A 25,587-nucleotide genomic window follows, 5' to 3' on the forward strand; every position below is an offset into this window, starting at 1 on the left:
TCTAATCAAATAGATTTACAGATGGAGCCAGAAAATTAGATGTTGAAGTTCAGGTGATTCTTACCACTGGTCCCTGAGGCCCTGGGAGCCCGTTGGCCTCTGAGGTGCAGGTGCAGGAGTTTGGAAGAGAAGGACACTTCAGTTCATCTCTCTGATGAAGAGGAGAAACAGACAATTTACCGGTTAAAAACTACAACAACGCAAAAAAAGGTAATAGAAGCCGAGAGCGTCTGAAAGAAGCGGATCGTTACGAGCCAAAGAGGATCGAATCCAAAGCTTCAGCTGATTCAACTTTGGATTGAGGGCTGGACTGTGAGTTAACATCTAACAGCGTCCATGTCACTTCATTAGCAGCAGATGATTCATACAGTCACGGTTCAAAACATGAAACATTAACACAGTCTCTGACATAAACTGTGAGTGAGTCCTAATAAGGTGTCTAGGAATAGAAAGCAGTTCTAGTTTCTTTTGAGAACCTTCCAAAAACATGTTGACCTGCCGTACAGCATGTTCTGTCCTTGGATGCCCCCCCCCCAAAAAAAAATGTATTTCCCAGGGTTGCAAGAGCTAAACAGTTTAGATGAAATTTCTGTACATTTTGACTTAAGATAGACAAAAAGCAGAGCCAAGATTGTGATCTCTAATGCCTTGAAGAGACGTCTTCTGGAGTCGTTCCACCGACAGAAAATACCAAAGCAAATCAGTGGGCGACATGACAAAACCCTGGGTGATTTTCCAGCAGAAGAGGGCACATTATCTGGTCTGGAGATTTCAGCAAGACGATGAAATTAAGCTTTTTTGAAAGTAAAACCTCAAGGAAACATTTTGGGAATCAACCTCCAGGATAGAGAAGAAAAGGAGGACATTTAAGGACACCCAAGCAGGAAGAGCCTCTTAGCGAGGCGAGGTGGATTCTGTGTTGAGTTAAACGGATAATATCGCGTCACATATCCACAAGTCGCTTTAATCTGCTGCTTTAACTTCAGTAAATCATTTCCTGAGATTTTGTTACAACAGAATACTTTCTGTAAACAAACAAAGAGATGATCTGCAGCCTATAAAAGACCCTGTATACTGTGTGATTTTCGCCGGTCTCACACGAAAGTTGACGAAATCTTTTGACCGTTAATCAGAAACAATGGTCCTAGATTACGCTGTGAGACATTTAGGAAGTTTCCATCCACGTTTTTTTTTTAATACACATTTTCAATTTGTGCATTAAAAAAAACCTGAGTTGAAGAGTCACACATTCAAAAGAAAAGTGTAAATATTGCCAAAAATGTTTTATGCTTGGCTGAGGTATGAAAGTTGGTGTATTGATTACAGACTTAGTGAATGAATGATGACGTACATGAACCATGTGACTTGATGAAAACATCAGACGTGTGATGAATGATGAGGAAACTGTAACCTTCCTCAAATGAATGCATGAAACAAACAAATGGTTTTCCATCATTTGAGCTTTGCTGCTCTTTTAATGACATCATCTCATTGTGTCCTCTACTTCTTCTGTGGTGGTTTAATGGCACCGACTGGAGAATTAGCGCCACCAGCTGTTTATCTCCTAATATTCACGCAACAGGAGTGGATGGAAACAAGCATAAATTCACATTTTTCTTTTGCTTATTTTCTGGAAATTGGTTTTAAATTTGGATGGAAACTTGGCTGAAGATGGTCGATTTAGAGCTTTAAGGACTGAAGTCTCATAACGTGACTGCTGCTACAAACCTCTATTATCTATAAATCAACCAACAGTATGGCCAATAGATTTAACAATCAATCAACTATTTGAGTCATTTATCACAAATAAATGTGTTAGTTATCAACACACAGTAAAATGTGCCAAAAACTTCTATTTTTTCACTATGTATTGATTACTGACATCTATTAACGCTTCTTAAATGTGAGAATTTCCTTTAGACTTTAAAAAAATGTTTTATTTTTGGATTTTGTTGGATGTTACTTTGCACTCTGGGAAATCCTGACAGCATTTTTCAGCAAGTTTTCAGACCTTTTTATAAGAAAATGAATTAACAATGACAATGAGCCTCATCTATACTGCATGTTAGTTACACCCATCTGCTAAAACAGGAAAAGAGCACTGTTCTTTCAACATAAATTAATCTTACAAATGGTTTTGCAAAGCTTTGTGATTTATGTTCAACTTTATTCCAGTCCGTCTGTTGTAATTAGTAGTTATAAAGTATCATTAATGTTCTTTGGCTGGCTTTTTACTCCAGATTAAATCACATTTGTCATATTGGTGCAGCCCAAAGAGCAGCTGGGAACCAAAGTGAAGAAATTAAGCTCCACGTTTAGCTCGTGTTTGGATCCATTTGTGAACTCACCACTACTTCAGCCTGCTTTGAAGTTAGATCGCCTCGCTTTTACACGTAGCTCTTTTCTCGACGGGGGTTTGACTGCCCGTTTTAACAGGCCATGTTTAGTTTTTATATATTCTGTTTTGGTTACAACAAAAACAAACAAACTTAATTTGATATTTAGCATCTTTAATGAAACTAATTAAACTCATCAAACTCTCGCTGTATGGGTCCATACTGATTGCCTCAATTTGGTTCGTTCAATAATGTTAAAAAAAAAAAGCCCAATCAAGCAGCTGTTCTCTGAAACGCAGCAATTGAGATAATAATCCAGGAGAGTTGAATCCTTTCAATATGTTTTAGAAGTCTAAATTGCAGACGTGCTGCTCTCAGACAAAGCTTTTCTTGTCTTGTTACAATGTCCCCGGGAGATCTCAGCTGGGACTGAAGTGAGAAAGCATCAGATTGAGAAAGTCCAGCCACTAAACAACAGCCTGCGCTGTGTGTTGCATTTAAAAAAAAAAAAAATCTCATAATGTAGCTGCTGCAGATGCCCAAATATTTAACCACTCAAAAAAAACAAATGTTCCTCTCTTTTTTAGCCTTGGAATTGTTTTTCACAAGAGTTCATGTTTGAATCAACAGTACAATGGGTACTTACACTGTCGTAATCCGTCAGTTATAATCATAACAGCTCATAACTACAGATAGTAGAGCAGATTAAAAGCCATTTACATCAGATATGCTTTATATTTGCCTTTATTTTCATTTCAGAGATCTAAATAATTTGGTTTAACTGAATTTATTGGACAGCTTGTGCACCTCATGTCTACCAGAGTCATTTCCAGATCTTAGTGATGTAGTTTATGAGTAAAATCTTTATACAGTAAATACACACTACTGTCAACTGGATGAACCCAGATGCTCTTCTGTGCTCTGAAAGTGATTCTGTGTTTTGTACTATATCTCACGCTCTTTCATCAGATGTATCAGCTGCATATAATATATGTTTATTCTTCTGTGCAATTTTTAAGCCAGTTCTGATTCTGATTATACTTCCAGTCCTGTGCTTTGATCTGCTTCTAAAGAAACAACTCTAACAAAGTCAAGGACACACACACTCTCTCTGATTGCTGAGAGCTCATCTGTCAGGAGGCTATTATTACTTCCGCTTTTTAAACTGCAGCTAAATGTTTGCATCGTCTGCGAGGCTGCACGCTTTCTTTACGAAAGAGTTTGAGGAAAACCAGGTGGCCTGACAGTTTTATGCAAGAAGATGATCGGTGAACACCCCAAAAGGTGTACCGCAGGGGTAAAAACAAACAAAATCCGCACTTACACACATGCAGAGTTTTGATTTAGAGCTTCTCGGACAGAAATAATCTCAGGACTGTGTGTATAAAATCAAATTTGCCTTGTTTTTCCAATCTGCCTCACATATCAAGATGATCTAACTATGGCCACAAGCGATGGGATCGGCGTTTTATTTATTTGCAGGTTACAAAACAAGACGTGCATTGAAAGCATATGTCTAATCAGGCTATGACAGTCCACAAACTCTTGCTTTATTTTGCCAATAATTTAGATTTTTTTGTTTAGGAAAGCGTTCAAAATGATATCAGGGAGGAAAATCTTTAGTCTACAGGCCAAAAAACTCCACTGGGGTTTTCCAAATGAGGAGATGCTCCTCACAGAAGTTGATTATTTGGATGCTAACGTGCAAACTACAGCCAATTTTGGACCTATTTTTGACCTGCTGTCTATGTGTTTTCCATGCAGAAATAATCTAGAGGTGCCTTTCAGAGGTTGTACAGTAATGTATGTGATGTTAAAAGGCCTTGAGGTGGAGGTTGGGGGGGGTTCCCTTACCATAGACGGGAGGTCACAACATCTGTCCCTGCTGGTCCAGGCCAAGCTGCAGACAATATCAAACATCTGGAGCTGGAACTGTAGAGAGAGGGGGAAAAAAAAACCAAAACATGGAAATGGTGTTGTGGTACATGTGTCTCTGATACGCCCTTCACAGCTCCCAGAAGACAAATAGAAAAACAGCAGAGAATGCAGCACAGCCGAGTCCCATCAGCTCCGACAAGAAAGGAAACGTCTCATATTGCAGCCATGTGGACGACCTAACATACAGTACGGATCCACTGCAAGATATGTCCATTTCAATCAAATACAGTCCCTGATTCTGTTAGAGCAGCTCAGAGTTTGGTAGCACTGCAACATAAACATAAAATGTATCTTTATAGAATATAACTTGAATTAATAAAGATTTTTCTACATACAAATACAATTCTTAATTTTTACACTTACTGCCAAATTCTTATCATACATGTTCAGGTATGTATGAATTGTTTTGTCTATAAAATGTAAGAAAATAGCCCAAAATCCATACTATATTAAGATACTCAGTTTACTATCATGTATAATAAAGACAAGCCTCAAATTATCACTTTTGAGAAGCTGCAACCAGCAAATATTTGGCATTTTTGCTTAAAAATTGACCAAAAGGAGGATTTGATTATCAAATTAGTTGCCAGTTGATTTTCTGTCTATCGACTAATCGATTAATCGACTAATCGTTGTAGATCTAAATGTCACAAATGAATATTTTAATGGTTTTATCACTAGACTAAAACAAGAGGTAAATAGATAGTATAGCTTCTGAAAAGGTGAAATGTGTCATATTGAGCTGATTGGGTTATTTGGACATTAACATTTAAACACCTCTTGATTTTATCTGATCTTAAAACAATTATTATTTTGCTAGCCTTAAAGAATTACAGCTCCCATGATGCTTTGACAACAGGCTAATGACTTCAGGACAAACCACACTGGCAGTATTTCTTTTGTAGTGTTTCTGGAGCGTTCAGGTAGACGCACACGTCAAGTTATTAACTATATCTATAAATATCGTTCAAGAACCTCCGTCACTATGAGCTTTCTGGTTTTGTGATCTAATGCGAGACGATACAAATGAAAATTGTGTGTTTATGGCGTCTCATCATGTCCAGCAATAGTAGCTCCTGGCTAACGCTGTAGACTCCATGTTAATGTCTTTTGTTAGTGTTGACAGTACATTCTGTAAGAAATTAAGCTACTAAATCTCAAAAATAAATCTAAAAATTTGTTCCCTTGAGGCAGTGATGAACTGGATGATGAATAGTGTATTAACATAATTTTTTGAATGATATTCCTCCCTACTGGATGTTGAGCCAATGCAATTACTACACTACAATGGTTCAGCTCTTGTGGTTTTGCTCAGTTGAAAGATTTTTCCTTTTCATTTCATGTTACTGTTGTTGGGTATTCTTCTTCTTGTTGTTGGGTTTTTGTAATATTTCCCAACTGCCAAACATTATCCTGCTTGAGACAATAACACAACATTCAAATACTAAAATGACCAAGTCTACATGCAAGTTAAATACAGTTTAAATCTTTGTCCATTCATAGTTTCATCTTTCCTCCCCTCCCCCCTCCCATGTTTGTGTAAACGCCGCAGGATCAGAGTTCACTTACAGTCGCTGATTCTCCCTTGGAGCCGATGGACTTGGACATCTTGCCCAGAACCTGGTAGCCATCGCTGGATGTGTTTCCTGCGGCCTTGATCTCCTTCTCAGCCACTTCTTGGCAATCGATGTTGAGTTTGACGGCGGTGGATGAAACCAGGATATGGAGCTTCAGAGGAAAAGAGAATAGATTTTATTGGCACATTCTTTGTTCTACGACCAAGTCTTGTGTCTGGTTTTTATCCTGATGGCCTGCAAATTATTAGGTCATGCCGAGTCTGGCGGTGGAGCCTGAGCTTGGGGTGGACGTGCTCGCTTGTCTCTGCTGTAGTCCTGTTTATTGAAAAACTGCTGGAATGTAAGAGCTGCTCACACAGAGGGAAAACCAGCACTTCCTTTCCATCCATCCACCCATTCATTCATTCATTCATTCATTCATTCATTCATTCATTCATTCAGGATTGACAACACTGCTATAGAAAGTAGGAAATTAAAGTTTGGATCAAATGATGGATTGTATAGATGTTCATGTGAGCTGTTATGAGATCAGTCAGGCTTCCAGTTATGCCATTGGTGGTTCGGACCAATCAGCGTCCAATGAGGATTCTCATGTGACCTCACAAGGTAAAGCGGTGATAGACAGACGGTCCATCCAATCACCTTTGAATCCAATCTATTTTGAAAGTGCTTGCCCTTTTCCAAACAGTTTCCAAGGACGACTTCTCAGATGGTTCTGTGTAACAAACCATCTGGCGCGTCAGGTTAATGGAGCTGTGACCTCATGAATAACTCCTTCCTGTTTCTTCCCTGCATGTATAAGTGATCAGGGAATTCAATCTTGTTTACTTTCTTAGGTCATTTTCCATGTTGTTGCACCTATTTAAGATGCCAAATGCCCTAAAAACTACAATTTTTATGACCATTGATTTAATTTTCCGGAAAACAGGGCATTTTAAAGTGGTTACTTCATGACATGCCAGTAGTTTGATGTAAAAAATTCCAACCAGAAGACTTTTGAAGGTTCTGTTTAGCTTAACCACATCTCATAGATTCCTCAGTTTCCCCCAAAAACACCCGGTTTTAGCTGGAAACACATCACATTTTGGAAGCTAAATCGCCCCAAATTCCGTTCCTTCCACTTCATTGTAAGACACGTTTAAGGCAAAGCATCAACTGTAAAATAACTGAGGCAGCAGCGGATTTGTTTCTGTTGTACACACAACACCACAGCGCATTTCGCCTCGCTCAGATCTCCCTCGCCACATCTCCTCATGATGTCATTTTGCGGTAAGCCATGAGCGCTGCCTTTACAACAACTTTTCCTCAAAGCCGGCCCCTCGGAGGCCCTCGAGTCCAGCTGTAAAGAGGGAAAACGTTGACTTTACAAAGCCACGACTCGCTGCTTGTGGTCAGTCGGTGTCCACGGAAATGCAGAGGCATGTTCAACAGACCGCCGACAGCAGACGCTGCTCTCGGAAACACTGAGACGTCCAAGGAGGCCTTCAGGGGGTGTTTCCATTTTCACTTTAGATTTCAGGCATTTATCTAATGCTAAGCAGCTTTCAGTAAGTCAGCAGGTACTGGTGAAGGTTAAGTATGTCGGTCACAACAGGATATACTCATCTGTAGACAATAGAGTTTGAGATATGAGTTTTGATAGCCAGTAACAACACTGATATGGTTACAGTCATGCTGCCAATAATTTTAGGCCAAAAAAAAAATCACCAAAAGTGAAAGTATTCAGCGTCTCACTCTGATTTTTATTCCTGTCATGCTGGAAAATCCTCTGAGGAAACTCTGATACACTGTTCCTGTAACTGGGAATTAAGTCATAAAAAACAGCAAACTGATGTATTGATTTCATTCTTGTGGATAAGATCAACTATTACTGGTATCAAATCTGCCAAAATAAAGACAGCACAGATAAAATACTTTCATTTAGACTGCTGAATACAGAATTTCATTCATTTTTAACAAGTGCAGGCTGTTCTTCCAGCTTCAGGAGCCTTTCATTGGATCTTGATTTGATCAAAATGTCACATGTCAACTTGAACTTCTGTGTGTGTGAACAAGACACAACTAGTAAAACAAAGAAAATGAGAGTGACTGAACTTTCTCTCACATCCTTGATTCTAATAAAAAATGAACTTGATTACAACTTGTGTTTTATAGGCTCTTCAGGAATGCACCTTTAACCATTCATACTGACGTCTGGAAGCACCGTTTGAACAACAGGCTGTTACAGAAGGATGTTTACAGGAGTAGAGATGAAAATGGTCATGTGTGCTGAGGTCGTACTCATCCTCGCTGCAGAGGGAAAGTTTCCTTCGACCTCAGGTCAGTGGGACAAAGTTTGACACTTTCTTTCTCCGCTGTGCTAGTTTGTCTCTCTCTGAATCTATTCTTCACACACAGAGGACAAGGTGACGCTATGGTACAACTATTTTTCCTCTGTCCTGGATACAAATAAAGAAAAATCAATGCCACTCCAGAGAGTTGAAGGTCTAAAGCTGAATTAACCTACCAATATTTTTTAAGATCTGACTGTTTTGTAGCAATAAACTGCAGGTATTTATGATGGAAAGCATCTGAAAGAGTTTTTACTTGTTCAAACAGAGCGTTAAGTTACAGTAAAACTTGCCACAGTGGTTATTTTAATGTAGTGAAATTCTGGTTTACAGCTTTTTTTAAAATTATGAATATTTTGACAGAAGAAAAACAAATTAAATATGCATAAAAATCTAATTTCATTCAACATTGTAGACTTTCTGTTTCTTGTCTTTCAGTAACTGTGGTCAGGTAGATTTCAACTCTCACAATCTTTATCTCTTGTCCGTCAGTGCTGTCTTTCCTTTTTCACATTTACCTTCAAACTACTATAAATTACTCGGAGTTTTTATTAATTGTCAGACTTGCTCCGAGCATATTTCCTTCCCCTGTTTGATCAAATGTCTCCAAAATGTTTCCATTAATCAGAGCATTTTTTTATTTCCTATGTTTGTTTTTCGCTGTTTTTTTTTTTTTTGTGTGTATCTCAGCAGAAAACACAGTTACTGGCAGGACTGTTAATCTATTTCTCTGCTATTGGCGCAGAGATCATCCAGCCATGGGTTAGGGAGGATCTTCACTCACTCACATAATCCCTGTTCAGTCCCATCAGACCAGCGAGACGCTCGGAAACCCTTCAGGTATCCACAACAGATCTGACTGTTTGACTGATCTGTGCTATTAAGCACATCTGAGGGAGGATTTCAGAGATCCATCCGCTGCTGAGCTAGCCGGTTGGTGAAACGCTGCGAAGGGAAAGGGATTAGCGGAGTCAGACGTGGTGATGTGGCAGACGCTGACGTCTTTACGAATCTATAACAACAACAAATCCAAACATCAGTCTCACGGGGGACGCTACGGTTAGGTTTAAGCAGACTTTCTAAATCATCGGCGGACGCTCTGACAGCAAGTTCGCGACGCTCCGTTGAGCTGCGAGGGTTCACTAGTTCTACAACTGACAAGCTTTTAAATCCTGAAGTTGCTGATTCTTTGGTTCAGTTATTTTTATTATTTCAGGGACTAAAGGGGAGTTCAGCAACAGAGGTTCCTCCCCCATGACTTGCATGTGTCCATCCTGCAAAGGTGCCCTTGAGCAAGACACTGAAATCCTGGCAGCTAGCAGGTTTACAGCCGAGCCTGACCTCTGACCTCCCTGTGGAGGGAGTCAGGAGGCAGAAAAAGAAGAATTTCACCCTCAGGGATAAATTCTGCATCACTTTCTCTTTTCAGTTATTTTACAGATCATCAAGTCAGATTATTTGAAGGTCCCAAGATTTCATCACATCTGAAACAAACATGTCAGAGTAAAAACTCCTCCTGAAAAAGCTTCAACTGTACTTTGAGCTGTCTGGATGAATTTGAATCCCATCTGGATTCTACAAAATTGTCATTTTCATGTCAAGAGAATCTACTCAAATGTCCCTCTTTAGATTCTACAAATGTCTCAATTTCCCTCCGCCTGAGGGAGGAGAGAAGGTGCGGAAGAAAAAGACACAAGAGTAAATTATGGGTGAAACAGCCCAGAGGAGCAGTGTTATCAGAGGGCAGCTGTCACACAGTACAGCAGGTAATCTAAATCACTGACAGTCTCCTCTATTATCACAAATTGTTCAACGAGAGGCAGGCTTTAAAAGCCTCCGTGCAGACGCTGACGTCTTGGCCTGAGCTCAGCAGTTCGCGCCCTGCAGCAGACGCAGCGCACAGAGGCATGCTGGGAGGTAAAACCACAGAGCAGCAAGAATTCCCCTGCGGTCGGCTACCAGAGGCAAAAGGAGGCAAGACCGAGCGCCTGCCTTCCAAAACTCCTGAGCCGAGAGGGGAGAGGGCAGACTGTAACGCGAGATGGATGTGGGAGAAGCCCCACCCCCCTGCTGGCGCTCCTCAGCCTCTCTGATGTAATTGTTTAATAGCAATAGCAGTGACCCAATATTTTCCAGGAGAGCACGCCAGCAGGGACTGCAGTGCATTTTTTAACAGTCTCCCCCATTTTTTGAAGAACTTATGGATCCTTGTGAAACTTTATGATATTGTTGCATGGCTGTCTTCCCCCGGCAGACTGTGTTGTAAATGAGTGTCGCTATCAGCACTGCAGCTCTGACTTCCACTACAGTATAAAACATATTCCCTCTGCTCAGAAACTGTCCTTAACCTCTTCTACTCCACTACCTATTTTGGAGCAAAAACGTCTGAAATGACCCAAATTAAATACAGAAATGAAAATTTCTGTCGCTCTTTAACCACAGTGATTATATAAATAAGGTCTTTTCAGACAGGACGCCTCCCAAAGTTTCATGTGAAAGCGTCGAAAACACTTGACATGATATGGAAAATGTTGCAAAATGTTGTCTACCTAAAATAAAAAATGTTTTTTTTTCCAGTCTAATTAACTGCCTGTGTCTTTGTCTGTAAAGGCTGAGGTCAGTATGAGGCCAAAGCACAAAGTATGACAATCCTAAAGCGTTTTATTCATGAAAAGTTCCAGGCGGGTTTCCAGAAAGGACATTTGGAGACCTCTTATTTTTGTAAACACGAAATCTTCCTGATTACAGCAAAAAACATAAGAAAGGAACATAGGGCCGACTAGTGGACGCCGGTGTTATAGTGGAGTTAATGAGATTGAAGCCAAAGTTTCACTGCAGAGTTTCTGTCTTCCACGGAAATCTGTCTTAATCGCATCGGGCCAAAGAAAAGAAAGAAAGTAAGAAAAGACAGCTTGTTTCATAGCCGCTGCACAAGCCACAGTGTGTGCTTCTTGCAGTAGTGCAACATAACTGCCATGTTGGCCATACTGCTCAAAAAATCTAATGTAATGATTAAATTTATTTACTTACAATTACACTTAAGTCACATATACTGTATGAGCCACTGTTGTACCTCAAGATGTGAATGAAATAGGGCTGCAATTTACAATAATATTCATGATTGATTCATCTGAAGATTATTTTTGCAGTTGATTAATCCTTTAGTCTATGAAATGTCAAAAAATAGTGAAGTTTTATCTTCAACTGTCATGTTTTGTCTGCCTTTACAGTGATATAAAAACAGAGAAAAGCAGCAAATCCTCACAAAGGAGAAGCTGCAACCAGAGAATTTCCTCTATTTTTTGCTTGATAAATGACTGAAATGATTACTCGATGAAAAGGATCATTTTTCTGTTGACTTATCAATAATCGGCTTATTGTTTAAGCTCTAAAATACAATCCAAACTTGGCGCTTTGGAAAAAACCTATTTTTCCCGTGCAAAGACTGAAACATTTTTCATGCTGGCAGGTTCTTTGTGGAGTCTTGGAATCTCCTCTAAACCAATGTTGTCAGATGAGCGGGCGGGCTTTTCAAATTTTGGCTTGAGAAAAAAGCGGCTCATATCTGTGACTCGACTTAATCACACTAAAGTCTCAAATGAAAAAACGATCCTTATATAAGAGGCAAAAGCAGGCTGCTGATGGACCTGCACCTTGTCTTTCAAACAGGCTTTGAAGAGTCTTTTAACTCTTAAATATCACGTAATAAAATGAGAACCACTAAAACGTTAATTAACAATAAGTCAAACACAGCACAACCGCGGTGTTACAAAATCTGCAGCATTATTCTCCATCACGCCACTTCAGCCCGGATATTTAAACCAAACTAGTTCAACATGAATCAGATTGTCTATTGATACGTTGATAACATCCAGAAGATGCAGATGGCCACCTCCATCAGTCACTTAAGAGAGTCTGAACTGCGTATAGTCAATAAAAAATAAAACGCAGCCTCGGTTTGCAGCATCACACAGCCCTGCGTTTTACAACCTGCAGAGGACCATCTGTTTGTGTGAGCCGACATAACTCTTCAGGAACACGTCTGTAGTTGCATGTGAGGTGCTCTGCCTGTAATATACAACATATTTGGAATTCGAGGCATCTGCAATGTCTGTATGACCTCGGGACGTCCAGTAAGAACAAAGTGGAGCGAATTGATGGATGTGTCATGCCTCAGTCACGCCTAGAACCAAAAAGTGTTATATAATCCAGCCATTAAAGACGTATTTGACTTTCAGACGTGTTCTGGTCTACTTAAATATGACTGAAACCCCAAAATACACATATGGACTGAGCGATGTTCAGACAAATGCTGCCAAACTGGAAAAAACGTAGATTTTAATGCCCCTGTAGTGTGTTTAGTCTGCTGTCTGAGTATCTTTTCCGCACAATAAATGGCAATAGAGCACGTTTGTCAGTTTTGTTTCCACTCATGCTGTGTTTACCTTGTGGAAGCTTCCATGGAAGATCCTCTTCACTTTATCGTCGTCGAATGTGACCTTCTGGATCTCACCGCGCTCGTCTTTGTTGTAGAACGACACAGTCTGGCTTGAGGCTGAGCAGAGAGGGAAATGTATTACATACTGGTCTCAATGTTTGTAGGAGCACTCAGGTCTAGATTCAAAGAAGCTGTCTTAAGAGGGACTCTGTGACTCAGTCGCTTCAGCTAAGAGTCATAAAAGTATTTAAAGTTGTGGTTGGATTGAGCTCTTAAAAAGAAGATCTGTGACTCAAAGGCAACAATGCAAAAGTCTAAAAATAATGTTTGCATGGGAGGAACAAACAGGAGCTATTGATGTACATGCAGTTTTTGGCAGTTTTCTGCAATTTAAGGACATTTTTCATGATTCATTTGCTTCAGCTATGAGTTTTCTCTTGTTTTCATGAAAAAAAATGCACGCAAATCAAATTGTGGTGACAAAGTTAATCGAAAACACTTTTTTTTCAGCTGTTTCAGAGGTTTGATGATTGATGTCAAACCTGCATCTCTGACTAGCAAGCAGGTATGATGAGAGGACAAAGTCTTTGCTGCCTTTTAACCAATCTTATGTTTAAATAACTTGGGATAGTTGGTGCCTTAAATAATGTGAGTGAGTTAGATATATTGCAAAGAGATGGCGTGTGCACATCTCATACTTTTTAGGTCAGGTGCAGGACAACAAATGAAATGAAGGAGAAAAAAAGTTGGAGTTGGATATGTTCTCTTTTTTCCTACGTCCTACAAATAAACCTGATGTGAGCAGGATTTAAATTTATATACTTGAAACCAGGAGATAAATCAAGAGTGACAGAGCGTTAAAGATTTGTAGTCTCCAACCACTTCAAGCTGGGACAACCCAGACATTATACAACTGTTTTCACAATAGGACTCCTTATGGTGAGTTAATGGATCTTTGTAAAATAGGTGGAAAACTTTAAAAACTAACACAATGTGTAGTTGAAGTTTTTGTTTTACACATGTGAAAAGTGTCAAATTCTTGTTAATATTCTAATATTTATCCTAAATACATCGTGGGTTGATTCTGGGCCCTATTTTTTTTGTCAATTTACATGCAACTTATTGTTTCATTGTTATGCAGATGATATGCAATTATATCTTCCTGTCTACCCTACTTATTCTTGTAGTTTTGTTGCTCTACAAGACTGTTTTGATGATATTAATTGGATGGCAAATTTCCTAGAGCTTAAGAGGGATAACACCAAGATAATTATATGTGTGCCTCATGCAGCCCGACTAAATGAATGGAAAACATGACTTCATGCCAACCGATACCAAGCAGTCGACCAGAAATTTGGGAGTTATTTCTGATTCAGATCTGAACTTTGAAAACTAAGTACAAGAGGTCATTCAGTCTTGTTTTTAATCAGTTGAGAAGCAGCTCTACAGTTGAACCATTTCTGTCTGTTGACCTTGAGAAAGTTATCAATGCCTTTATTTCAACACGTTTACTGTAATTCTCTATATTCTGCACAAAATCATCTACAATTAGTCCAAAACACAGCTGCTGAGCTTTTAACTGAACCAGAAGAGAACATATTACACCAATTTTAGCATCCCTTCACTGTCTTCCCATTACATCCAGAATACAAAATTATATTAATTACTTACAAACCTTTAAATGGATGGAAATAGCTTCATGGTACATCTCTGATATGCTAAGCCCATACGTATGAGGGCGCACACTTAACTCGGCAGAAAAAGCTCTTCCCGCAGTTCCTGAGTCTAGACTTGCATCCAAGGGTGACTGTGAATTTGCTGTTCTGGCACCTAAACTGGTGAATGAATTGGCGTTTACAATCTGCACAGCTACTTTTGTATTTTCTTTTAAATGTCCACTGACAACACGTCTTTTAAAACTGGCTTTTACTGTAACTGATTTGTGTGATTTTAAAACTTCTGGACAATAATATATTATTTAGCGTATTAATTTTATGTCATTTATCTGGTTTTACTTTTTACGGCATAATCTCGTGTCTTTTCTTAAAGCACTTTGTAGCTGTTTTATGAAATGTGCTATACAAAGAAAGTCATTAATAATTATATCGTGCTGCCCTAGTTCCCATCTTTAATGGTGCAGAGTTTCTTTCTGTAGATGATCTGAACCTCAGTGTCGTCCAAGAACCAGAACAAGCGATCATCGCTGTAGGATTTCTGCTGACAGACTGAAACTGAGGCTTTACGAGAGCCAGCTGAGCTTGGCTGAGGACATGAGATTCTTGTGGTAAAAGCAGTCGGCGTGGTTATCAACTGAGACCAAAGCAGCCGGAGGGCAAAGCCAGCTCATTACACCCCACTCAACTCCTTTCATGAAAAGCTACGACACAATGAGGCACAGCTGCTCGACATCCCCTCACACATTTCCATTTCTCTGTGTTTTCATGCCTTCTTCCTATAAATATTCACCCCTCTCCCCCCCCGACACCAACATCAGTGGATAAGAATAGAGGATGATATTTACTGTCAATCGTGACGCCGGTCTCCGGCTTGTGATCTTTGGTTGACACCTGCCAGATGTCGAAGGAGTCCTTGGGCGTGTCGGGCAGGAGGCGGAGCATCAGGATGATGGTGTAGGCGTGGGGAAGACCAACAGGGTGGATATCTCTGTTCCCGGAACAAAAAAAAGAAGACATGTTAGATTTACTATAAATATTACCTGTTGCTCTCAGGTAGGTTAAGGCAGGTTAAGAATAACTTAAATTCCTGCATCAGTACACAACTACAGAGATTGAGGATCCATGGTCAGGCTTAGAAATGCAAGACCTTGTGTCAAATGAAAACGCATGAGGAAGAAATTAAACCAGAAGTAAGAGGAGAGGTGAAATGTACTGTATATTTAAGGTGACAAAGCAAAAACCAACAAATGTGGCTGCTTCTATACACCACATAAGGGAAAATATATGACTTTTTGTAATTTGTCATCGATCTGTATGTCACACTGTGTGATTTTTATTGTCCAGTATGAAGTTAGATAAAAATTAGGCCGCCTTGGTGGCCAAGGGGTTAAAGTGCCGACCATGAACCACAACTTCACTGTTTCGCATCTGAGTCATTTGTTGCATGTTGTTCCCTATGTTTCCCCCAAAATAATAACAATAATAGTAAAAACTTGCTAAAAAAAAGTAGTGTTACATAATAGAAGAGTATTTAGTGGACTTGGATGCTAATGCTAAAGCGTATTGTTCACTGTGAAAGGTGGTTCTGTGAAACATGGAGCCATTGATGTTGTTTTTTTATATTTTAATCTATAAATTGAAAGTCTGTCAATTGGTTTAAGTTGTCTAATGTGAAGTTGAGGCCCTTTCAGACCAAGTTTGAAACTGAGAAACTGTGGCAAGATAAAGAAAAAATACCTTTAAATTGTAATAAACATATTTATAAAGTCTTGCAGAGTCCAGAACTGTTGCGCTGTGATGATGCATCATAGTTTTATTCTGTCGGATTCCAGAATAAAAATATGATGTTTTTGTGTGTTAGAAATCTGTCTGGCCAATAAAAACACATCTAATGAGAAAACCTTTTGACCACAAGATTCATTAAGTAGCTTTTGACCATATCACATTATCTTCTTCAGCAGATGGAGCTGTCATGGAATTGCAGAGGTTTCTTTTTAATTTTTGATTTCATGTTGGCTTAAAAGAAGTTAAATTTCCATTGAATATGACAAGAAGAAGGAAAAAAATGAAGATCTTGGGATATTATTGAAAGCTCCAGAACAGCCACTAAATGGACGTTATGGTGAGCTTGTTTCTCAAACGCTGATTCCAGGGTCATGAGGGAACTGGTGTCTGAGCAGCTGAAACTCAATGTTGAAGCACAAATCAGAAGTTCTACGTCAATAAGATATCGTTAACACAACAATACATCAATAATGAGTATTGTTACTTTCAAACTACATCACACTTTACTGATAATACTTGATTACTGTTGTTAAAATAAAATTGTCTGGTAATGAAGTGCTTTTTATTGCGGTATGTCTACTTCTACAAAAGTAAAGGATTTAAAGTCTTTTTCCACCGTTGCTTCAAAGCAGGATGTTTTCCATTTGTCCCTCTGATGTCACTACACGTTTTGGAAAGTCAAGACTTGGTAAACAGTCAGAACTCAGAGCTGTTTTCCACCACTTTGGTGTTGCATGTGAGATTCTGGATGAGGGACGCCTCTGTTGGGTGTCAGCCAGTATTAACGATCTAATTTGTGGTTGGTTTTTTGCACTCGGCGGCCCAACGGAGGCTTGTTGTATGAAGCCGCGTCAGAATGAACTGAAACACGGTTTTAAAAGCAGGCTGCGCTCCGTCATGACCTGCAGCTCAGCCAGTCCTGTCTGACCTCACACAGCATCGTAAATCCACTGACCCAGTTTCTAAAAAGAGTGAGCTCAAATGGTCTGGACACAGCTGTGCAGGACGCTTCATGGTTCTGACATGAACAACTTGGAAGTGTTCAAGGGATAAACAATGACAACTAATCAGCTCTGACACCGGGAAGCTTCAGGAGAAGATGCTGGTTGTGTTCAGCTGTGAATCTTTCTCCCTGTGGAGCTGATTTAACTGTACAAACTCGTCTCGGAGAAGGTCAAGAACGCAACATGTTTGGCATTTAACTGGCTAAACACTGTTGCTGGGTGACTGCAAAACAGACTTTGCATTGTTCTCCTACAATATGGTGATTGAGTTTGAGGGACAAGAAAATGGCGGACAACATAATAATGAATAAATCAATGTATCATTGAAATGGTCTCTTCTCATGAATGTAACAGACACCTGTTATAACTTGAAGGCTCCTTTGTTTGAGTGGCCCTGGAGGGAGAAAAACCTCATTGTTTGAGCTATAACTCGAGGGGCCGGGCCTAACTGTGTGCTCAGACAAAACGCAAAGCAAATTTTAGACATGGTTCGATTTCATACGCAGTACAAAGCTTTAACTTTTTCAAATTACCGATGAAAGACACAGAAAGTCAGGCAGGACTTTGACTCTCTGTCTAGATAAACTAGCTAGCATGCTAACCCTCCAGGGTCATCAATCACCATGCTAATAATTAAAAGAAAGGAACTGCTATAACATATATTTGATTCTTACTGCACTTTTCTGCTTCACATTTAAGTTTGAGAAACTTAGCAAACACCAAACCAGAAGTTCTTTGGATCCACCCGCTGAGGTGTTTGTCCTCATAAGGTTATTTTAGTCTTAAGCCTTAAATCTAAATGTTCTTCTTTACCTCATCCAGGAATAGGCTGAACAAAAAAAAGAAACTTCCCCAAACTACAAACAAAACATAAAAATAATTTCACTCACACTGAGGGCTGACTCAGGAAGGCGTTTTTGTGGAGTCTGTATGCCGTGTAGCTGTTGAAGGAACCGGGCTCCATGGAGACACCTTGACTGTAACTGTAGGTCTTCTCTGTCAGGTTGAACGCCTCGAGCATCCTGAAGCCTGTGACACAACAACAAATCAGGAGTTTTCTGTTTAAATGAGACATCTGACTGAGGAGTTGAGGATAAATTTAAAGGACAGCAGTGATGACAGTTCTTGGAAAATGATGAATGTCAGTGTTTCGCCAAAACTCATAAGTCATTGTTTGTACTAACCAGGTGAAGTAAATCCATTCAGGAAAATCAGGGGACAGGCTGTGGAAAAAAGAAAGAAAAATTATGACTTTTCACCACAAAATCACCAGCCAACAAAAACCAGAACAGTTTTCTGGTTATTGATTGCAGGAAAACTTGTGTGAACTTACACGAGGTTGCTGTTTCACAAATGAAGGTGATCAGGTTTTCCTTGATGGTGTCAAAAGCGTCAAAGTCGTCCACGACAAACACGTGTCTGTCGGTGGGCTTGCTACCAATCCTCTGCAACTCAACAAAATCCACGTCGGCAACACCGATGGCGAAAACGCTGTAACCTGAAGATATAAATGTATAACGTCAGAACAAAATCACATCGGTGGTAACATACTGTAGTAGTTTACTGGTATGATTTGTGCCTCCAATGGCACCTTATTCTGTCAAATCACAGAGAGGTCATAAGAAGGGAAACAATGAAACACAGCAAAGCTAAATCATTTCAAACTTTCGCCAGTATTTTAGGTAATAACCATCAATAATCATCGTCATTGGTACAAGCTGTTTCTCTTTTTACTGACAAACAAAAAGCTGGAACTGGTCTACAGTTGTTAAAAGTTCAGACTGTGAAAACAGCCTCCTGAATGTTTTCAAAGAAGCTGTAGATCAGATCCAGATCACAGCTTAGTATATACAGTATCTCGAGGTTGTTTTACCTGCGTGCTGCAGCTTGGCGGCGTTCTTCTTCACCTCGTCCTGAGAGCGTCCGTCGGTGATCGCTACAACCACCCTGGGGACGTTTCTCCTCATGCCGTTCTCCAGAGAAAAGGCCTTATCGTGTGTGTGTTTCAGAGCAACTCCTGCTCAACGGAGAAGGAGAAGGAGACGATTATGTCAGAAAAAAACACTTTGGTTGACTGAATTCGAGTTTTTACCAACGTACATGCAGAACACACTGATTCACAAGAAGCAGGATGACATAGCGGGGATGTGGTGCGTGGTCGAACCTGTTTTGGTGTTTCCTCCTCTGTAACGGATATGATGGAGCGCAGCCATGGCGATACCTTTGTCTTGATAAGCGTTCAGCTTGAACTCCGTCTTTGCGTCATCGCTGTACTGCACAAACGACACCTGTTGGGAAAGTCACATTGTTGGCATTCGCATCAAGTCAAGTTTATTTATAATTTATATGATTGTTTTTCCCGATTTGCCTTAAAATCCCTCATCAGCAACCTCTATGCTTAGACCCTTAAAAACCCAGTGGAAACCTCCAAATGACCACGACAATGAGACACACAATCAGTCTCGTATATACAACATAATGTAGCAGAATTACAACATAAAAAAGCAAAATTTACAATATTTATACAAGAACTACAAGCTAACAATACTACAAAGTACTGGGAATAGTTGTATGTAGAAGCAGAATTACAATAACTCCCAGTTTGTACCTCATGTTTTATCATTTCATTTCAACTGAGTCATAAAACTAAGCAGGAAAAAACAGATAAAAGACAAAAATTCTGCAGTTTTGAAGGTTTTTCCAGAATCCTCAGAGACTCAAACAAAATATTAAATTAACTGCACCATAAAAAAAGGTTTTAAACCGATTTCCCCGTATTTCTTAATAAAAAAAAAATAGATATGCATAGTTATGATGAAAATACAAAATGATGGGAAATAGTAATAAAAATCTAAACACTTCATTATGAATTTGGTTGATTTTGGTTCACATTTCAAATCAAATCAAGAAGATGTGTCACTTCCAGGTATCATAATTTCTGCATTTGTCAATAGAGTTGCAACCTTGAAAACAATGTTTAAAGTTGTTTTAATTTTATTTTATTGTGTAGTGCACAAAATATTTCTTTCTCCAGATGGACAGAAGCCTTTTTTTTTTTTTTTGAGGATTCTGGGAAAAACCGCACAAAACTGCTGGAAGTGATGTTGAACCACCTTCAGGGTTTTTTCAACGATCATCAGGGATTTATTTTTTCTGAAAAACAGATGCTGAGCTCCGTGACTTGAATATAATAGATAAGAGGCACAAAGTGGGGCTGAATTACAATATACCACCCTGAGCTTTGAATTTTAAAGAAGCCCAGCATGTGGACAAACTGGCAACTAACTTTGAGCGTATTAAACAATATTAAGAGTTTTAACTAAATATTACAGTTTCATTTATTCTTATATTTATCACCTGCCTTTTTCAAAGTGTTATTAATAACATTAACTATGGCTCAGTTCTATTCAACTGTCCCAGTAAACCATGACATAGACAGTGCCAGGACCCTTAAACTGAAGCAGCTAAACGGGATTCAACTATCATTAATTTCACGGAAATCAAATATAAAGTCGTCTACTTAATTCCAAGACGTTTAACAGGCCAAACATTTTATTTAGCTTCTTTCTTTATCTTCTTTGGTTTGTCTTTTTATGATTAAACTTAATTTAATCTTTTTTATATTGGGGAGGGCTTCCTCACTCTTCTTTGACCTTTTTTCCATATTTTACTATGATGCTTTAATTGTGCAAATAAAAACAAAACAATGGTAGCATGATGACAGAGCGCACAACTGGGTCAACACTTTAAGACAAACAAACCTGCATTCCTGAGGGTCCGATGACATCAAAGGCGCCGATCATGCCGTAGACAAAGTGCACCACTTTGTTGAAGCTCTCCTCGCCGATACTCCAGGACCCATCGATGAGGAACAGCACATCTGCTTTGGCACCTTTGCACACTGAGGCAAGAAAACAAGTCAATAAGGAGCTTTAAAGTCCGCCGGCCAGACCTTGGGGCAGCATCACCAAACACCAGCAGAGAAAATGGCATCATCACACGGCATAATTATTGTTTGTGAGCTAGACACTAAAAAGTTAGCTGAAAGCGTGCAACTAAACAAAACGATTGAGAAAAAAAAAAAATGACGTGATGGGGCCATGTATAGTAATTATGGGTTTCACCGATAAAAGAAATACTGGCAACACAAAACAAGTAACATTTGGTCACCAGAAGGGTTGAAAGTGAGCTCTCGTTAATGGGTTCCTCTCAGACGAAAACGAATTGGGCAAAAAACTTCGAATAATCTTTGCCTTATGTGATGCAGCACACTTTGTAATCTTCTCTATCCTTTTCCTCCCAGTCAGAGATTTATAAACAAGTTTTACACAACACCGTACGACTAACAGATTCTTTGGACAGCTCTCTCTTTCTTTTTTCAACACCTACGTTGTTGGTTCCCTTCATACGCCCCACAGGGCCAGCAGCACATGTGGCGGCTATTAATTCACTGCTGGCATGAGTCGGATCCAGAAGGAGCTGGCGCTCAAACCGTCGCCACAGCCAAAATGCTGCATTGAGGACTTTCCAATCAGAGCTAAGCTTGAATGAAAAGACTTGATCCATTCAGTCTGATTGGATCGATTTTCTGGGGGATATATCAGCTTTGTTGGATCTGAATACGGCTCAGCATTATGGAGTCCTTGGAGGATGTTTTAAGATGCTCAATTCACTTCTAAACTCCCATTAACTTCCACTGAAGTAAAAACAGCAAACTCCCTCCTGTATTTGATCTATTATATTTAAATTTACATTAACGAAACAGGAATGAATCATCATACAGAACTGCTCCTGTCAAATACGAGCTGATGGGAGTTTAATTAAAGTACAACTCAAATCACAGCTAGTCTTCCCCTTTTTGCAGTCAGTAATCATGCAAAACGTGACTGAATGATTCATTTTTTTTGGTTTAATATGTTTTTTTTATAATTAAACTGAATAGAGTCTGAACAGAGACATCAAGATACACTATAATGAAAAAAAAACTTGCACTGGTGAATGTAGCTTAAATATAAAGGCACAAAATGCCACTAAATTACTTTATAAAAGCAGGTGATACAACACGGCTAATAAGCTACAATAGTGTCCTCCATTGTGGACTCTCCAGTTGTCCGTTCCCTCAAAGATCAGCACCGTCTAGAGGGCTTGCTATTGGTCAACGGCAGCCTAAGTTTAAAGTTAAGGCGGATACCTCCTGACCGCAACATCGCCAATTCAATTCCAGGAGACCGCTCTTACATTTTGTACCCTTCTCTCAATCCTTTTGTTTTCTGTCTACCTCTTCACTGTCAACTGTCCAAGCTATAATATGCAAGTTCTGAATGAGACTCGAACGCAAAACCGTTTGATTGGTTTCTTCCCGCTGCTGGAGATAACAGAGCTCTTCGACTACCTTGTGAGAAACCCATAGCGACGTCTTCCAGCGGCTAACGCTAGTTTGGAGTCTCGGTACGAGAGGAGTTGAAGACCAGAAGCGTGTTTCTGTATTGATTGACAGCTGACTTTGGCCCTCTCTGATTGGTTAGAAGGGTGAAGCTCGCTCAAAATATCTCTTTACTGCTGCCAGGCTGCTCAATGAATCTGGGTTACTGAAGCCTTTGACAACATCTCTCTTCACATTATTATATTATTATTATTATTATATTTCAACTAAAAATGTAAGAAAGAAATCGTATATACTGTAGCTTTATTTTAAAAAAAAGTTCCACAAATGTCTGTGAATCTTTGGATTGTGGCAATTCCATCAGACTTAATGATAAAATAAATAATTTTACTTAGATTTTAAATGCTTATAAACACATTTTGCCCATTTTTAAGATACTCAGTGTGCTGCAGTTGACTATCCGATACGCCATCTAGTCTAAAGTGACGTCAGCAGGGCAGTTTTCTCTTGTAGATGTTTGTTTTGGTCGCTTGTTCAGGAAGAGAAGGTGCTTTATTTAGTTTAAAAGTAAAATGATTTGATTTGCTGTACGCCAAACAGAACAAAAAACTAAAAATATCTGACACCGGAAACACAGATCTGTGAGCTGTAGTATTTTCATTTTAGTTAAAGGATTACCATCGGATGCTTACCTGCCCATCCGGGGGGGATGGTGGGTAGAGGGGTCGGGGTGGGTGGGAGTGTTGGAACCGGAGTTGGCTTCACCACTGTGAGAAACAAAACATTGACAAACTGTTATCGACATATTTGTGATAAATAGAGAACGAGAGTAAGACATGTACATATGATGAAGTCATTGTTTTGGACCGGTCGGTCCTGTCAGATGATGTAACTCTGTGTTTGTGTACCGCAGAGTGTTTGAATCAAGGCTCCGTATCTCTCAGACACCTCGGCTCACAATTTGAACGGACTTGTTGGAAAGACGAAGCTTGTTACTACAATCATGCTGTCTTTATACATTTTAGGTGACGAACTCTGGAGGTGTTTTTTTTAGTTTGTTTTTCCATCAGTGATGTAGACGCTGCTGGTTTGTGTTTGACCAATCAGAGAGGACAGATCCTCAATATCTCAGCGCGGTGTTTGTTCATTTATGTGTTGTATTCCTCAAATAGGTTTAATTGAACTTTTATAGAGAAACCACAAAGGTTTTTCCTACCAATGATTACATTGATGTACCAATTATTCTATACAGTATATTTCTGTATATTAAAGCTTGATGGATTAGTCAAATAATCAATTAGTGGACTAACAGGAACTTAACCATCTTGACCACTGTTTAACCGTTTTAGTCATCTTTCAAGGAAAGATGCCAAACTTTTGACAACTTCTCAGATGAGAGAATTGGCTGTTTTTCCTTGTCTTATATTACTGTAAATTAAATATTTTTGGAGTTTCTCAAACAAAACAAGACGTTTAATGACGTCATCTTGAGCTCCCGAATTCTTCTTCCCTGGCATTTTTCAGTTTTTTCTGATGATTTAAAGACCAAACTATTCAATAAATCACAAAAATTTGAGAAAATGATGATGAAAATAATACAGTTACGGTCCTACTGTAGTTTATCTCTCTATACCTGACAAATATATGATATGTTGTATTTTTAAAATATTTTAGATTCTTGTCAATAAACCAAAACCAAACCAAAAGATTCTGGAATATTTGGGGCATTTTTATATAAAAACATTGAAATTTTGATTTATGTCATGTTTGTGTAGACTGTATTTTAACAGCACATGTGCATCTTATAGTCAACAAAAAATGTCACTTATAAGAAATTAACTTTTCCTTTTAGTACTGATCAAAGGTCTGTTGAAATATTGTGTTTTGGTAATAAAGCCAGTAAGTTTCACAGATGCAACACTCACAGGTTCTCTCTTTGGCGCTGACTCCCGGTCCTTCCAGATTGGGGGTCTGAACGAAGACGGTGGCGGTGTACAGAGCGTCGGGAGAAAGTCCGTCAAAGCAGTACTGAGGCCGCCCGGCGGGGATGGTGATCTCATGTTGTCCTTTACTGGAGGCTGCAAGTGAAGGAAGCAAGGATGTGTTTACTCCATCGACTGTGGAAAAATGCTTTTGCCTCTGTTATTGTGTTGAAATGCAGAGAATTCAAAAATACTGGCTCGAGTCTGATGAGCGAGCCGCAAACACGCGAAACTCGTTGTTTACTTTCAGATTAGCGACCATGAATAGGCACTTATAAACGAAGATGATCTAGACATCCCTTGTGTGGGCTGGAATTCATACGACTGTTTTCCCAAATTATTCCTGCTCCGGCTCAGCACCCTGGAAGATGGATGAGTTTACAGCTGTGCACAGACGCTGAAACAATCTCCATGTAGAGCCGAGAATGTGCTCACTTACAATTCTTAAAATGCCTCGAAATTATTGACTTCTATGTGAACTTTTACTATAATTTAACCTCACTCACAATATCAATTCATTTGCCCTTTTAGAAGCTTTTATTTACTAGAAATCCTTTCTGCTATATATTCTTTTTGTGAAGCACATTGTATTGTATCTTTTTGTATGAAATGTGCTATAAAATAAAGGTTCTGGTTTTAGATTGTTGTTAAAAACAGCTCAGTCATTTAATTCCATTTGAAACGAGCAGATAAAACCTTCTACTTTACAATCAACAGAAGAAGATTTGTAAGTCTTGGTCACTTTTTATGATTAATATCTGTTTTCAGAACATGTGAACACTTTCAGACCATGTTCAACCACTTTAGTTAAGTCAAAAATGATCTATTGGGAAGATGCTCCACTCTTGCTCCCATTGTTGATTGAAAATATCAGTTACCTGGATGTAACTCCAGTTCTATGAGTACATGTGTAGCCCTCTGACGGGCTTCGCTATTGGTTTACCTTCCAAGGCTCCACCTCAGCACCTGAGAAAGATCTTCTCACCGCCCAACTGGGGGCCAGCTGGGCTTGTAGTTAGAGGGCTATGCACAAACTCATAGAACTGGAGTTACATCCACTACTACTTCTATGTCGTATGTGCTCCGCCCTCGAACAGGCTTCGCTATTAGTTAAAACCCAAAGCGAAGGCCGTTAGGG

General features: G+C 39.3%; 1 protein-coding gene across 4 annotated transcripts in view; it reads right to left on the bottom strand.

Annotated features, from left to right (window-relative positions):
- Positions 1–25,587, bottom strand: part of col12a1b (collagen, type XII, alpha 1b) — a 152,343-nt gene that overhangs the window by 19,068 nt on the left and 107,688 nt on the right. For all 4 annotated transcript variants that reach the window (XM_067572009.1, XM_067572007.1, XM_067572006.1 and 1 more), the window contains 13 exons: positions 24,393–24,545; positions 23,160–23,234; positions 20,846–20,985; positions 19,249–19,372; positions 18,958–19,101; positions 18,418–18,582; positions 18,269–18,307; positions 17,975–18,113; positions 15,141–15,283; positions 12,627–12,736; positions 5,844–6,002; positions 4,191–4,268; positions 65–151 (listed from right to left, as the gene is read on the bottom strand). In XM_067572009.1, coding sequence (XP_067428110.1) covers positions 65–151; positions 4,191–4,268; positions 5,844–6,002; positions 12,627–12,736; positions 15,141–15,283; positions 17,975–18,113; positions 18,269–18,307; positions 18,418–18,582; positions 18,958–19,101; positions 19,249–19,372; positions 20,846–20,985; positions 23,160–23,234; positions 24,393–24,545 — 1,556 coding nt within the window. The remainder of the gene's footprint in view (positions 1–64; positions 152–4,190; positions 4,269–5,843; positions 6,003–12,626; positions 12,737–15,140; positions 15,284–17,974; positions 18,114–18,268; positions 18,308–18,417; positions 18,583–18,957; positions 19,102–19,248; positions 19,373–20,845; positions 20,986–23,159; positions 23,235–24,392; positions 24,546–25,587) is intronic.

Source organism: Thunnus thynnus, chromosome 18 (genome assembly GCF_963924715.1).
Source record: "Thunnus thynnus chromosome 18, fThuThy2.1, whole genome shotgun sequence".
NCBI classification, from domain to species: Eukaryota; Metazoa; Chordata; class Actinopteri; order Scombriformes; family Scombridae; genus Thunnus; species Thunnus thynnus.